General features: G+C 38.2%; 1 protein-coding gene across 9 annotated transcripts in view; it reads right to left on the bottom strand.

Annotated features, from left to right (window-relative positions):
* GRK3 (G protein-coupled receptor kinase 3) overlaps positions 1–16,810 on the bottom strand; it is a 132,351-nt gene that overhangs the window by 54,540 nt on the left and 61,001 nt on the right. For all 9 annotated transcript variants that reach the window (XR_007406100.1, XR_003146695.3, XR_007406099.1 and 6 more), the window contains 3 exons: positions 7,347–7,448; positions 4,609–4,683; positions 3,509–3,570 (listed from right to left, as the gene is read on the bottom strand). Coding sequence is in view for 6 of the 9 variants with exons in the window: in XM_025474356.3 (XP_025330141.1) it covers positions 3,509–3,570; positions 4,609–4,683; positions 7,347–7,448 (239 nt within the window). In the remaining 3 variants the exon portion in view is untranslated. The remainder of the gene's footprint in view (positions 1–3,508; positions 3,571–4,608; positions 4,684–7,346; positions 7,449–16,810) is intronic.

Here is a 16,810-nt window from a genome sequence, read left to right as displayed (position 1 = left end):
ACAATATGAGCAGGTCTGATGATCAGGAATGATGACGCCCATTCTGCAGCAGAGGAGACTATGGTCCAGTCAAGATCACACAGTGAGAGAAGGGGTAGGACTGGATCTGAACCTGGACCAAGTACTGCTGCTCAAAGATACAAATGTTTTATGAAAAAAAAAGCCCTTAAACTAGAATCACAAGATGCAATACCCACTGGGTGGATTTGCTCTGAAAATTTACTCAACTCCTTGATGAGTAGTTTTTTCCCTCTATGAAGATATCTATCCCCACATCTATTTAATAAAGATGTTATTTTCATTGTGTTTATTTATGAGCAACACAGTCTACACCGTTTTAAAACTTTTTTTTTCCAAAAGAAATGCATTCTAGATTGACCACTCCTTAAAGGTAGAGAGTATTCTTTGTGATGGCTGGATTTCACCTAGCTCCTGGCACGATTCTTTACAAGGGCACCATCCAGGGTTCTTGAAGGAAGGAAGGAAGAAAGGAAGGAAGGAAGGAAGGAAGGAAGGAAGGAAGGAAGGAAGGAAGGAAGGAAGGAAGAGAAAGGAAGAAGGGGAGGGAACAAGAAAGAAAGTACTTATGAAGTGCATGGTACAGGAATTACCAGCATGGTAACGGAATGCCCTAAGGCATCTAAATGTCCTAGTTGCCTGTGGGGTCCATTTAATATGCTGTCCAAGGATCTTTTAAAAATATGTCTGAAGCTAATATAGTCAAGTTGAAAATCAAAGCAGAAGAACTCTTTGTAATTATGTAGCACCTTTTGTCAATCTAAAATGACATTAGTGTTCATTGATCCCTCTCATCTCAGTGAGGTTGGTAAAATAAAATTATATTTTGAGAATTTCTGAGAGTTATTTCAAACAGTTTCTCTTTTTTCCTAAGTATGATGAGTGCAAAAAGCAAAACCACACTGTGGTGTTCTGTGTCCTTATGAATCTATTGACTGTCACTTTGAAATTCTTGGTGTACTGGAGCTAGCTAGTACTCCCTTTACTCAGGGATTCTGGATTCTGGAGCTCAGAGCAGGCCACAGGGGGTGGTGGTCTGGCACATTTTACAAACTTGCAGACTGGCTGGGGAGGAGAGAAGAGTTCTGCTGACCAAGAGAAGAGTCTAGAGAACTAAATCCCAACACATATCCACTCTCAGAAGAACAGCGTCTCCCCAGAAAAGGACACTTTCAAATACACAGTTTGCCCACGAAATATGGGTTTTCTGTAGCAAGTTCTCTAGGAAGTACAGATGGCCCCAGGGTGTCCTGGCTCAGTCACGTGTCCATGGAGGTCCCCTTGATCAATACCTAATTACCAGGATGCACACTTTTTGACAGAAGAGGGACTGGGGCTGAGAACAGAGGAGAACCTGGGCAACAGAGGGCTCCTGACAGCCAGCGCCCTTGCAGAGGATGGAATGTTAGAGGTTACCGATACAGAAATGCCAGGGGTGCAGTAGGGTAGGGTAGAGGAAGCATTTTTAACCCCGGCCCATGACTTGAGCTTTAGATTGCTGGGCAATTGAAGTTCACTGCCTGACAGAGGCTACCAAACCTCATCCAGGAGAAGGAAAGCCTCCTTCCCAGATTCAGTGTGGCCTGGAACTTATCAGCCCTGTGTCTCTGCTGGCCTCAGGTGAAGGCAGAGATGAGCCCTGGCATAGCTGAAGATTTCCCCTTTATGATCAGACTGAGAAATCATCTTCCCTGTGAGGCCGGCAGTGAGTGTGGCCAGTCCTGATGAGGCTCTAATACAAGGTTCTATTTAGGGAATGTCCATGCTTTTCAAAACCCAAACTTGAAACTCGGTCTCACAATAGAGTTTTTAAGTTCTCATTTGAAAATGTATTAACACGAAAAGAACTCGAAATGGATAAAAATGGAAGACATCTGCTTTGAAAATAATTTACATAACATGGTTAATGACTTCAGAAAATCCAGTGTACCTACTTGTCTAAAACACAAACAGCTTGGATTTCTTGTGGTAATAAGAGCAAAAAGTTCACCCAGTGGGACAAAATGAATCGCGGGCTGACCTGGTGGCCCATCAGCAAAGAAAGAGCTACAAGACCTCCTCCCCAATTTTAATTCCCATCCTCATTTCTCCCCTCTTCTCCAACGATTGCACAGAAGCTCGACTAACCCAAGAGCTGGGAAAGGTCAGATTTTTGAGCTAATAGTACCGGAGACAGTGTAAGCCAGACCCCACTAAGATGCAGCCAGCCTATCCCCTCAGCGTGAGCCACTGCTTTCCCGCACAGTCTCTGCTGCTACTCAGAAAAGGGTAATAATCATTTGTATGCATATTAGTTTCCCAAAGTACTAATTCTACTCCAGGATAAAATTATCTCTTGAACTCTTGTGGCATCACAACACAACTTTTTTTTTTTTCTTTTTTAATTACTTTAGTTCTGCGAATATGTGGAGGAAAAGAAGCTGCAGAGAAGCAATATTTGTTCTTCCAGGGCAATTAGGGAACAGCTGTGGGCTGTTCCAGCACCGAGCCATGATCATCACGGTGATTGTCTAGAAATTAGCCGAGTTTGTGGAGAAGAGCACAGTCAGTGTGAAAGCACATTCTGTTTAAGAGAGTCCCAGTTCCAGCGGCACATTATCTCAGAGGAATACTCAAAACCTCAATGAAATGACTGCTGGGTGCCAGAAAGGCATATGAGCTGGCCACTTTTATGGGCATCACTGAACATTTTCAGGGTTTTGTATGACAAACATACACATATAGTTTGAGTGGCTCAAGGAACGTATTTATTAGGGATATTAATAATATATGTGACCACAGACATCTCCCTAGACCCTCAAATTAAATTACATAAAGAATCAAGTGCAGGCTTGTCCCACCTTGGGGGGATAGGATCTCCAAGTGCAAACAAATGAATCAGATAGGTCACAGAACCATGCGTGCATTAGCACGCATATCTTAAGGTGTCCCAATAAGATACTTTAAATATTGTGGTTTCATAGTCTATTTAAACTTTAGAGCATTTTGAAGCTAAAGAGCTACAGGTTCAAAGAGACATCAATGTATAAAATCCTTAAAAAAAAAAGATATACAAATCCTAATTAATAATGTAAAGTACTGAGGTGACAGTCTAATGCAAAGCCTGGCACATGGTACATGCTTGGTAAGTACTTCGAATGATTAAATTGATACCCATTTTAAGGATAGTGCTCTTTGGTAAAATGAGGTACAGCTATAATACGAGATTTTACATATGTATATATACCAACATTTTTTTAAAAGATTTTATTTATTTACTCATGAGAAACGCAGAGAGAGAGAAGCAAAGACACAGGCAGAGGGAGAAGCAGGCTCCATGCAGGGAGCCCGATGTAGAACTCGATCCCAGGACTCCAGGATTACACCCTGGGCCGAAGGCAGGCGCTAAACCGCTGAGCCACCCGGGCTTCCCATACTAACATTTTAGTATAATGTTACATATCAAGTATAACTCAAAAAAAATGTTATATATATATATGAAGTTTCATACCTTTCCATAAATTTTTGGAAAATGTTGCCTCGAAGGCTTTCACAAATTTCTTCTATGTAGGGCTGGAAGGGATGGAAAAGAAATCACACACTGCATAAACAGAAACGTAGAACACATACTGACAAGACTCAGACAAGCTGCAGCTCCCACTCTTACACTTGCTCTTTTTGGCATTTGTCCAGTTTTTAGTAACAGATTCATCACCTTGGTTATTTCTTTAATAGTTATCTACAGCTCAACTGCATAGTCTATGAAGGTATGGACAGGTCTGATCTGTTTGCCACTGCATCTCTACTGCCTAACATGGTTCCTGGAAAGTCACAGCCACTTCCCAAGTGCCCAGTTTTCCAGGCATGTGACCCATGCAGTTCCACAGGTTTCACATTCAGAAGAGCACAGAGCTTGGTTTAGTGTCCCTGCTGTCGCCATTTGAAATTCTTAATTTCTGAACAAAGGGCCCCATGTTTTTCATGCTGTGCTGGGCCCTGGAAGTTACATAGCATATTCTATAAATGACTAAAAGTGTTGATAATCAGCACTGATATTGAGTTCTAAAGACTAAAAGCTAATGGATCCATGGGGTAATCTATTCCTTAGATTAGCTATTTTACTTATTAACTTTCTACCTCTTAGACTCATAGAGCTAAAGGTAACAATAGGAAAGAATTAATCCCTCTCCTCATTTTGCACAGGAGGCTGCGGCACTGTAGGCAGGTGCTTTCCCAAGGTCTCTGAGGAAATTCACAACTAGACCAGGATGAAGGGCTCCTGACTCACTTGTGCAGTGTGCATCCCTTTATGGAAAACAGTCTAAACAGTCTTGCATGAGTCTGAATGATGCAGGCCCACTTACACATTGATTTTTCATATATAATACTATGAATGTATTTTCCTTATAATTTTCTTAATATTTTTTAACTATGTGATAATTGAATGTTCATGTTATTGGTAAGGCTTCCAGTCAACAGGAGGCTATTAGTAAAGTTTGGAGGTAGAAGCCAAAAGTTGTATATGGATTTTTGATTGCATGGGGGTCAGCATCCCAATCCCTGTGTTGTTCAAGGGTCAACTGTATTTATTTTGAAATAATTTTGTCTTACCTGGAAAAGAGTTGATGTCACTTGTTTCTTGGATAGGTGACTTTGTACATGTTCTACGGCTTGCTTTGAGAATGGCTTTTCAAAAAATAATCAAAAAGTTATTTTTTTCCACAAATATAAAACGTAATAAACCTCTATATGTTATACAATACCACAACACATAATTTAACACAACTACTAAGCAGGAGCCTATGATAATTATATTGACATGCATTCTTTAAAAATCAGTTGGGTATCTATGGGCAATCCAAACAGATGCTTGTTTCTCTGAGCTTCAGAAGTTCTTAGATACCATATCAAGAAGGATGATGAGCACGGGGGCACCTGATGGGCATACCTAATCCCACAAGAGTTTAAGACTATCATGATTTTTTAAAAAAAGTATAGAGAATCTCATTATCACCTTATTAAATGTATACATCCCTTAATTAGTTAATGTAAAAATTGGAAACGTAAAATTAGAAATGTAAAATTTCCACTGTATAAGAGAAAACAGGGGAGCCTGGGTGGTTCAGCCAGTTAAGAGTCTGCCTTCGGCTCAGGTCACAATCTTGGGATTCTGGGATTAAGCCCTGCATCAGGCTTCCTGTTCAGCGGAGTGTCTGCTCCTCCCTCTCCCTCCCCCTGCTCATGCTTGCAAGTTTGCGCTCTCAAATAAATAAATAAATAAATAAATAAATAAAATATTTAAAAGAAAAAAAGAAAAGAAAAGAAAACAAATGCATGAAAATCCGTTTAAGAATTTAGGATGCCTGGCTGGCTCAACGGTTGGGCACCTGCTTTCGGCTCAGATCATGATCCCGGGGTCAAGAATCGAGTCCCGCATCGGGCTCCCTGTGAGAAGCCTGCTTCTCCCTCTGCCTATGTCTCTGCCTCTCTCTCTCAGTCTGTGTCTCTCATGAATAAATAAATAAATCTAGAAAGAAAGAAAGAAAGAAAGAAAGAAAGAAAGAAAGAAAGAAAGAAAGAAAGAAAGAAAGAAGAAAGAAAGAAAGAAAGAAAGAGAGGAAGGGAGGAAGGGAGGAAGGGAGGAAGGGAGGAAGGGAGGAAGGGAGGAAGGGAGGAAGGGAGGAAGGGAGGAAGGGAGGAAGGGAGGAAGGGAGAAAGGAAGAAAGAAAGAAAGAAAGAAAGAAAGAAAGAAAGAAAGAAAGAAAGAAAGAAAGAAAGAAAGAAAGAAAGGAAGGGAAGGGAAGGGAAGGGAAGGGAAGGGAAGGGAAGGGAAGGGAAGGGAAGGGAAGGGAAGGGAGAAAGGGAGAAAGGGAGAAAGGGAGAAAGGGAGAAAGGGAGAAAGGGAGAAAGGGAGAAAGGGAGAAAGGGAGAAAGGGAGAAAGGGAGAAAGGGAGAAAGGGAGAAAGGGAGAAAGGGAGAAAGGGAGAAAGGGAGAAAGGGAGAAAGGGAGAAAGGGAGAAAGAAAGAAAGAAAATCCATTTAAGAATTAAAAGCCAGGGTGGTGAAGGCTGTAAAGAAAAGCCTTGCTGTGACCAGAGCAGAGGGGAACTTGCTCTAAAAAAATAGAGCTTACACCAGCAAGAACTACACATACTATTCTTCCTCCAAACTTCAAATTATGTCTTCTTTGATAATGCACCATAAGAAGAAAAGTTTAAAATGCCCATCATACTGCTAAATACCCTCTAAATTTGCTGAGCTACGTGAAAACTAAGTTTCAGTGGCATCTTCACGGAACATCTGGCATTTTCCAAGGTTCAACCATTCTCCAGCAAGGTAGCAAGGCACAGAGCATCAACCATCTGCTACAAGTTAGGTGAGAACAACAAAGAAATATATGGCACAAGTGGTGCCACCAGCTACAGTTATTCAAATGTCAGTAAGAACTGTGAATGACACAGTAACTATAGAAGCACTAAAATAAATCATTATCATGGCCACTGCTGTCCTCTTCAACTTCCTGCAGTGACAGCAATGCTGTGTATCTGTGCTGTCCAATACCGGAGCCACCAGCCACATGCAGCTATCGAGCACTTGAAATGTGGCTCATGAGGAGCTGAGGAGTTAAGTTTTTAACTCCATTGGATTTCAATTAATTTAAATTTATATTTAAATAGCCCCTGGGGCTAGTGGCTCCTGTATTGGACCCACAGGCCAAAACTGTGAGGCCACTCCTTCAGAAAGCTCTCTCAGAGATATTACGTGGTAAATTTTTATTATCTAATTATTCCACTCACTCCTGGTAGAATAATTTCTTAGGAACCTAGTTTATCCTAATGACTGAATGGATTATTTATCTGATTTACAGGGGGAAGAAATATTTCCACCACTATTTAACTATTAATAAAATTAACATAATAATTATAATCTTCCTCATTAATCCAAAGAAACTATTTAAGATTTATATCGATCAATATTTGATTAGCCTAATTATTTAAAGTACAGCCAAATTAACAATAATAAACTTTAATTTCCTTTAGAAAGCCTGGAATTGAGACTGTCCTTTTTTTTTTCTGTTGATTTGCATGAGCTATCAATTTTTTTTCTTTCTTTCTTTTTTTTTTTTTGCCATGAAAGAATCCACTTTTGGAAATAAGCTTGGAGTAGATGGAGCAACAACTTTGTGTCAGCATTACCAGGAAACAAATGACAGAAGAGAAGACATGGGTCATGTCCTGGGGGGGAGTATTGCTCGATATTTAAACTTCTGCCTCCTACTTTACTTTCTGGAAACACTGCGAGCTGTCCTCTATCCAAACTAAAGGCAGAGAACAAAAAGAAATACTCACGTGTGAACAAGACAGCAGCTCCTTCATGATGTAGGTGTCGTAAATTTGCCGGCTTCTGCAAAGGCGATCTTCCTCGTTCTCTAGCTTCTCGTATTCTTTTATCTAGATTTTTCAAAGTTACCATGGTTAGGTATATCTTCCCAGAAAACTCACTTTATTAAAAGATATTACTCGCCCGGGTAAAAACCACTTCCACAGGAGATTAAGCAAATTGCTGAACCGGCTACTCTACAGGAAACTACTTCTAATGTTGGAATAATGAAGTTGGGATAATTTAAATGCAACTTGAAACATACAAATGGGTTTTTTCCTATGATGAAACTCGTCACTTAAATTTAGAAGGACAATATTAGGAAACAAATACTGCCATGGTTACAATTATCTTACAATATACCAGCTAGAGGCCATTCATCCTTGCCAACTCCCCTCTCCGGAGCAAAAACCATTTAAATCTGGCTGTAATTCAGTTTCTAAGACTTATCATGGGGATCGTTCTCATTCAACTACAACATTACAAAACAAAAGAAAAAATAGTCAAAATAGTCAAAATTCCAGCAAGGATCCCTTTAAAAAATCAACTGAATATTTTAGAAAGGCATTAACCCATAGATGAAAAGCACTGTTTTTTGTTTTTTGTTTTTTTCAGGTTGGAGCCTCAGCTGCACAATAAAGTATTAATAAATAGGTTACTTCAAACAGATATTTTGCTAACTTATTAGGAAAGTCAATCAGAACAGTGTTAAGACAGCCAAATAATAAAAATCATGCTTTAGAAATACTTGCTTTATGTAGAACTAGCCCCAATCCCTCTAATCTGGTAATAGAAGCTGCTAGATCAGAGTGTTTCTTTTATTTATTTACTACAGAAATACTTTTAATCCAAAAGACAAGAGAATGAGGGCACAAATGAAATATGGAGTTAGCAGGAAGACTGCATCAAAGATCTTCAATAAAATGACACCTCTTTAAACAAATGACTTACTTTTGGGAACAAAGTTTTCAACAGATAGGCAGTTGTTTACATTGACTTTCATAATATCTGAGTGTTCTTTATTCTGGGATGATAGAATAGAAATGAAAGTTGCCTTTTTGCAATAAGGCTGGGATAGTTCTGAAATCAAAACCTGTAAATCCTATAAGAATTACTGATAAAGAAGGGGCATAGTCGGCAGGGAACTGGGTGTGTGAAATACTGAGGGCCCAGGTGAAAGCCAGCTGGCTCACACATGGAGAAATTACTGGGGCCATATTGTTACAATAAGATTCACAAGTCTGTGACAGCCAGGGCTTAGAAGGGAGTCTTGGAAGAGGCAATAAAGTCTGCCATGAAGGCAGGCCGACTGGAGTAGGTTATACTCCATCCAACCAGAAAAGACTTTTCTAAGGAAGCAGCAATCCAGCAGTGTTGGCATTACCAAAAAGATCCAGGGTTCACCACCCTGAGTTAATTGAGAAGAACAAATCTAAAGAGTTCAAATACCATGCCAGACACAAATGTGGTACTGGGAGGCAACAAAAGCCAAACACCAAAATCTGAAGTAGAGTCAGAAAATAAACAGAGGATCTGGTTTGGTTAATTTTTTTTTTTGTTTTAATTTTATGTAGTCCAGGGGCGCCTGGGTGGCTCAGTCCATTAAGTGTCTGCCTTTGGCTCAGGTCATGATCTCAGGGTCCTGGGATGGAGCCCTACGTCAGGTTCCCTGCTCAGCAAAGAGTCTGCTTCTCTCTCCCCCTCTTCTTCTCCCCCCTTCTCTGTGCTCTTTCTCTCTCTCAAATAAGAAAAGAAAATCTCTAAAAAAAAAAAAAAAAAAATGGGGGGCAGGTCCAAAGGTCAATACAGAATTCTGGGATAAAACAGGTAGACTGTTAGTAAATGAAAGGAAACATTTCTGCCTAAACACTAAACAAAGTCAAGAAATAATAAGCCTTCATGGAATTATTATCCTTGAAAGCAAATGTAATGCAACATAAGGCTGTGTTCCAGGGCACCTAGAAAGCAAGTTGACACCTGTTTAAACAAATGCTGATAGTATGGAAGTTTTCCATAAACTGTAATAATCCAATGCCATGGAACATTTTGGTTTCTTGGGCAAAAGATACTCTGAACCACAATACGAGCTTTATTAAGAGATCTGTGCCTCATAAACTCCAAAGTGAACAACAGAAAAGGAACTCTTAGTAGGCAAAGGAAAAGCCTAAAGTGTCTGAGTATCTGTGACTGTAATTCAAAATTCACTTCCTATTATCAGGAAGACCACTAATTAAAGAACACGCAGTCAACTATCAATTGGCTCTAGATGGGATGATCTTATTGTAGCTTGTGCATGAAAAATGCCCCCTCTAATTTAGGCAGTTAGGTTGACCAGGTAACCTGAGCAAGTAGCAGCCCAAGCTCAAGGTGAAAAGTCTCCCCCTGAACAGAAAAGAAGTATCATCATCAAGGTTGAGCATGCACTGGCCATGCAGTGCCTTTCTGCTTGGGTGGTTACAAAGCTCACAGCTGAACATGTAGCCTGAATAAGCAGAACCCTAAGAGCAAGCACTTTTGGTCCACAGCTATCATATCTCACTTTCTCACTACCATTTTAGGAAGAGGGCCTTGTGAAGCCACTAATGGCCTCTGCTTGCCCAATCAAGGGTCTCTCTTTTGTCTGTAGCTCCACTGACTCTGCAGCAAGCATTCAGCTCAGCTGTCCTTCCCACCTTCTTGGCAGCTTTGTTTTTCTGACTTGTGTGATCTACACTCTCCAGAGGCTTGCCACACTGGCCTCACTTCCTCAGTCTCCCTTGGTAGTTCTTCCTCCTCTGTTGGACTTCTAAATTCTGATGTGCCTCAGAGCATGGTGCCAGAGTACCCCTTTTTCACCTGCTGTATTACTATAAGGTAAAAATTTTCAGTCCCACAGGTTAAAATATCAATTACATTCTGATGTCTAAGTCAGGATCCCTAGTACTCGCTTCTTCCTCTGAGCTCCAGATTCTAAATATCTAACCACCCATTTGGCATTTCCATATCCTCTCTACCCCAGCCAAGCATGCTCTTTCCCTAGTCTTCTTTATCACAAACATGAGTAAAACCATCCTCCCAATTGCTTAAGCCAAAGAAGAAATAATCATCTTTGATTCCTGCTCTTTTGCTCACACTCCTGCTTCTACTGCCTCCTACATCCAATTAATCAATCATATTGGTTTTACATTCAAAATATGTCATAAACCCAGGCTCTGCTTTAGGTAATAGCCAAATAACTGCTAAGGGACCAATTATCCTGAGAAAACAACTGTAAATACTGGACATATATAAGACCCAACTACACTGAGCACAAGCCGGAGTGACCAAAAGTATAGATACGTAATGGGGAAGGGGCATCGAACAAAAGCCAGAAAGTAAGAGAGGATATTCCTGAAAATAAATAGCCAGAGAGTCAGATCCAAAATTCTGTATATACATTCTGTCAACATCTCTGTTGGACCCCATAATGACATGCAAGCCTTGGCAGATCCAAAGCATTTCAGCTAAAGCTAAAAGAACTGAGTGAGATTCAGCTGCTATTCACTGTATAAGAAGACAGAGTTTTTGAAATCTAGTAAGATGAGTTAACTGCTAAAACAAAAAATCAATACCCTTTGAAGAAGTATACAGAGTTTAGAGTATCTATTAATAGATCAATCCCAATGTACAAGATACAATCTAAAATTATTCTACATATCAAGAAACAGGAAAATGTGGCCCACGTGCAAGAGAAAACACCATAAATGAAGACCATTCCAACCAAGATGACGCTGATGGATGCAGCTATTAGAACTATATTCAAAGACATAACAAGAGATATGCATGTAATGAATAAAAAGATAGGAAATAGCAGCAGAAACATATTAACTATGAGAAAAACCAAATGGAAATTTTATAACTAAAACATACATCTGAAATAAAAAATTCAATGGGTGGACATAATAGCAAAGTAGAGATGCCAAAAGAGACAATGAATTTAAAGACAGATCCATAAAAATTACCCTATCTGAAGAACAGAAAAGTGTGTATATATATATATATATATATATATATATTTGGGTGAAAAAATTGAACAGAGCATCAGTAATATTTGGCATTATATTCAAAAATCAAACACACATGTAACTGGAGTCCCAGAAAGGGAAAGAGACTGAGGTAGAAAAATGCTTAAGGATAATGGCTCAAATTTCACTAGATTTGGTGAATGATACGAATTTACAGATTTCAGGAAGTCAGCAAACCCCACAAAGGATAAACATAGTATCTAAAATTATTCCACTAAAATACAGACATTATCAGAAATGGGTGAGGGGTGGTGAGCAAGACACTTTTATATTTGTCTCAAAGAAAAAGACTTTATATATGAAAACACTGGTTGAAAGTAGAAAGGAAAAGATTTATCATGAAAACAATAAGCAAAAAGAGACTAAACAGCTCTAATAATATCCAGTGAAGTCATTTTCAAGACAAAGACTATGACAAGCAATGAAGAGGGACATTTTACATGAAGAGACATAACAATCATAAATGCATATGAATGTAATAACACACTTCAAATACATTTTTTAAATGACAAGATAAAGAACAGACAATTCTACAATCTCAGCAACTTATAGAACAAGTAGACCTAATCAGTAAAGACGTGGAAGATCACATCAATCCCCTGAATCTAATTGATATTTAGAGAATATTCACTTCACACCTCCCATCTTAAATTCTGCATGGGCTCTAGAATAAAATCTGAATTTGTTACTCTGGCCCCCAACCCTGTCTCCCTCCTCAACCTGATCTTATCTCACACATCCCAATTCTCTCATCCACGAAGAACATACTATTTTGGTCTTCTTTCAGTTCCTCAAACATGCCCAATTCTTTCCCACCAGGTTAAGGGCTATGTCTTAGCCACAGTTAGCCTAAAATGCTCTCTCTCCTCACTCTGTTCCCATCTTCAAAAGACTAGCCTCCTTATCAATCAAATCTGCTTCCATACTTGCTCTTCAGAGAGTCAATTTTTGACCCATCAATCAGAAGTGGCCCCCAAAGTCATAATGCATCACACTGAGTTTTGAGTCTGTTTTGAGTCATTGCATAGCAGTTACTACTTCTTCATACATTTCCTGTTATTTATTACTTTTTATCATCTGTTTCTCTCAACCAGAATAGAAGCTCAAAGAGAACAAGGACTTTGTCTTGTTCATCCAAGCAATGTCAGGCACAGGTGTTTGATATATATTGGTTGAATGAATGAAGAAGATCCTAAGTAATAACTTTGCCTCTGATCTTATATTTGTTCTCTGTTTTCCATGACTTATTTCTAAATCTAGGTATGTATACATATTTTTATGAGCTGCCTCCAAATCTAAATGGAACAAGGAAGTGGAACCAACACACTGAGCAGTAACTATGTGTCTGTCACCGTTCTGGTGTGCTGCTTTCACACACACACACAAGCTTGAGAGACAGGCACTGCTATCACCCTCATTCTTAGTGAAGGACACTCAGGTAGATAGGCTAGAAATTGCTTGCCCGAGTTTATGTAGTTAGTAATTAGAGAAGTCCAAATCCAAACCCAGGCAGGCTAAATTTATAGCTGGCACTCTCAACCACTAAGTTACAGCCTCCATCTACCTCAGCAGCATACTATAGATAAGGTTTAGAAAGCAACTGTCCATCCAGCATCCAATCTGAGCCTCACAATTAGCCTTTGAAGTAGCAGGGGATGATTAGTAACTTCATTTTGTAGATGAGGTTAACTGAAGCTCAAGTATGAAGTCCCCCTACTGTGCGCTCCTCAAGTATAGGGACAGCACACTGTTCACATTTATAAACTCCAAGTCTGAAAGATAGATGCTTCAGAGATGGCTCACCCACTGCCCTGACGTCCTACAGCAAATAAGAGGCATGGCTGCACCTGGAGCTTAGCTAGGCCATGTGTCTGTGAGTCAAATACAGATGAAGATAAATAACAATTTTGCACACAGAAGCAGCAGGCATAGGTTAAGTGTTACAGAGTGTTACAGACAACAAATTGTGTGGGAATCAAAGGCGCAAGCAATCGTGGAAGACTGGGCTAGCTAGCTGTTCAGAGAGACTTATTAGTGAATATACAAGAAAATATATTTTATATAAAATTATAATTATATATATTACACACAAAAGAAGCTAGGCTTTCCACAGGCCAAGAAGGCAAAGCAGCATTTGAGGTTGGAAGGAAGGACATAAGAAAAGAAATAGAACAGGCTCAGCAGTTAGTGGCAGTTCTATGTATGAGAAGGTGGTGAAAGAAAGGTAAGTAATGACTAATATAAAGATCTGTGAATGTCAGAATAAGCTATTAGGCCTTTAACACACTGGAAATGGGTAACCACTAAGTCTGGGGATCCAGGAAAGTGGAAATTAAACATATAAAATATGCATTTCAAGACAACTGACAAAGAAGTTTTCTAGGGATTGGGGTCATACAACAACCACCAGAAATAATCAGACTGATAAAACCAAGGACAAAGAGAAGAATTATTGATAACCGCAATGCTTAAAGGCTGTACTAATTTAGAAAACTGTATTTGAAGCCCCAAGACTGAACGGTACCTTCAATAAAAGAATACAGAGCAAGTTGCAAGGGAGCTTTGGAGCATTATCCTTCAAGGGGATAATCTGATAAGCTAGGTCCATGGTGTGCCAAACTAGAAGACAGGTGTGAAGAGCTGGGAGCAAGCCAACCAAGAGAAACTCTAATGTTTAAAGTTCAAATGGAAACACACCAGCAGTATTCACTGCCATACTGGCAAGAAGGGCTTAAGAAGTAACCCAAGTAGATTGCCCATCTGTTTCAACCTTACAAAAGTTATCTGTTAAAGATTTCTCTGTATTTGACAAGGCAACTTAGTACTTGCTGAAACTGAAGAGTTGTAAAGCTTTTAAGAGCAGAGAAAGAAATTTCTTTTGACAGATCAAGCTGTGATACTCATCTAGACTACAATTCAGACTGAAATAATAAAATGAGTAAAATCTTTTTGCATTTGGCTTACTTTTTTTACATGATGCTAAATGTACATAATAATTTGATCATTCTCCCTGGAAATACATTAATACAGTTTTAAAAATATAGAAAATATCGTTTTCAAGTATATCAATAATCCCAAAAGAAAAGAATATTCCTCCAATTTTCAAGCATATACAAAGATTACTAATATCAGTCCTAATTATGCTCCAATTTCTTTGAACCATTTAAATGCTTTAGGATAAGGATACATTGTGCTAATAATGGCATGTCGTTTCTTAAATATATTTTAAATTGAAATTTTTTCTAATTTCTGTTCTAATTTCTTCTTTGACTCATAAATTACTTACAAGTATATTTATTTCCAAGCAGTTAAGGATTTCTTAGTAAACTCTGTTATTGAGTTTAATTCTATTGTGATCAGAAAACAATTTTGATCTTGAAATCTGCAGGAACTTTCTATAGGGCCTGGCAAATAATTTTCTTTTGGTAAATCTTCCACTTTAATGAAAACATATTCTATTTTTGTTGGGTGTAGCATTCTATATATGTCCATTAGGTCAAGTTTACTCATAATTTTATTAAGATTTTTATATCATTACTAATTTTTTATCTGTCTGTTCTATAAACTCTTGAAGAGTGTTAATGTCTCCCACTAAGAATGCAGAGTTGTCTTATTTTAGCTGTCAATTTTGGCTTTATATATTTTGAAGTTACATTATTTGTTACATATAAGTTTAAGATTGTGATCCTGACCCTGTTATCACTACAAAATAATCTCTATCTCCAAGTAGCATTTACCAGATACTTGATCTGATATTAGTGTTGCTATACCAGCTTTGCTTCAGTTGGTGTTTGTACTTGTATATCCTCTGGCATCCTTTCATTTAAAGTATGTTCCTTGTAAGCAGTAGACAATAGAGTTTTGCTGATTTATTCAGGCAGGCAATTTTAGACTTTTACTTGGGAGTATTTAGTCCATTTCCATTAAATGTAATTACTTATATAGATGGATTTATAGCTGCCATCTTATTCTTTGTTTTCAATTTGACCCACCTATTTTATGTCCTCCTTTTATTCCTTTTTTAAATTAATCCAATTTTGTTTTATTCCATTTTCCCTCTTTTAACTTGTTAGATATACACATTTTAAGAGTTGCCTTAGAGATACAATATGCATCCATACCGGATTAAAAAGTCAATGCAAATGATTACTTTTACCATCCAGCCCCACTAATAATCCTAGGATCTTAAAACACTTTACCTTCTTCAAACCCCTCTTGCCTCTTGTACTATCATACATTTTAGTTTTATATACATTTTAAAATCTAAAAACACTGTTTTGCATGGTCAACATTCATTCGTATTTTACATACACATCACCCTTTATGATGACCTCACTCCTTCCTGCATTTCCATCTGGGAGTATTGTTCTTCTGCCTAAAGTATCTCTTCTTAGTATTTCTTATAATGCAGGTCCATGACTGACAAAATTCCCTCAGTTTTTCTCTGAAAATATCTTTATTCCACCTACATTTTAAAGGAAATTTTTGCTAGAAATGGAATTCTAGGTTAGCAGAGGTTTTTGGATTTTATTTTTTTTATTACTTAGATGGCCACCTTACTGTCTTTTTTGTTGTTGTAGTTGCTATTGTTTTTGTTTTAATCATTTCTTTTAAGATGTGATAGTCATATTATTTGTTACTCCTTTAAAAGCAATGTGTCCTTTTCTATCCTCTAGTTGCTTTGAAGATGTTTCCTTTGTCATAAGTTTCCACCGTGTTATCTTGATGTGCAAAGACAGGTTTCCTTTGCAGCCATTCTGCTTGGGGTTTTCTAAGTTCTCTGAATCTGTAGCAGCTGCCTTTCAGCATTTTATAAAATGCTTAGTATTATCTCTTCAAATATTGTTTCTGCCCTATTCTCTCTCTTCACCTTCTGGGTTTCCAATACTACATGTGTTAGATCTTTTAACCACATGTCTTTAATACCCTTATCTATTTCTTTTTACATTCTTTCTTTTCTGTGTTTTAGCATGAAATTATCTACTGACCTGCCTCCCTAATAATTAATCCTATCTTATGCTGTAACCAATCTGCTATTGACTCTAGTCATTAGATTCTAATTTCAAATATTATACTTGATGTTCTACAATATCCATTTGGTTCTTTATGATAAATTGGACTGAAATTCACTATTCCTCCATCTACTTTATCTTCTGCTCTATCATCTTAAACATATTATTTATGGTTATTTTTAAGTACCTGTCAGCTAACTTAAATATCAGACTCATGCAGGTCTCTTTCTATTACCTTATGAGACATATGATCTTGTATCTTAGATGCCTCCCCCCTTTTTACTGTATGCTATACATTTTAGGGTGTCTTTATATTATTTTCCACCTAACAAAAAAGGACAGAGGCCACCCTTGTACTCTGCTATACAGGTGGAGAGA

Source organism: Canis lupus, chromosome 26 (genome assembly GCF_003254725.2).
Source record: "Canis lupus dingo isolate Sandy chromosome 26, ASM325472v2, whole genome shotgun sequence".
Classification (NCBI taxonomy): domain Eukaryota; kingdom Metazoa; phylum Chordata; class Mammalia; order Carnivora; family Canidae; genus Canis; species Canis lupus.
This window is presented reverse-complemented; position numbering and strand designations above follow the sequence as displayed.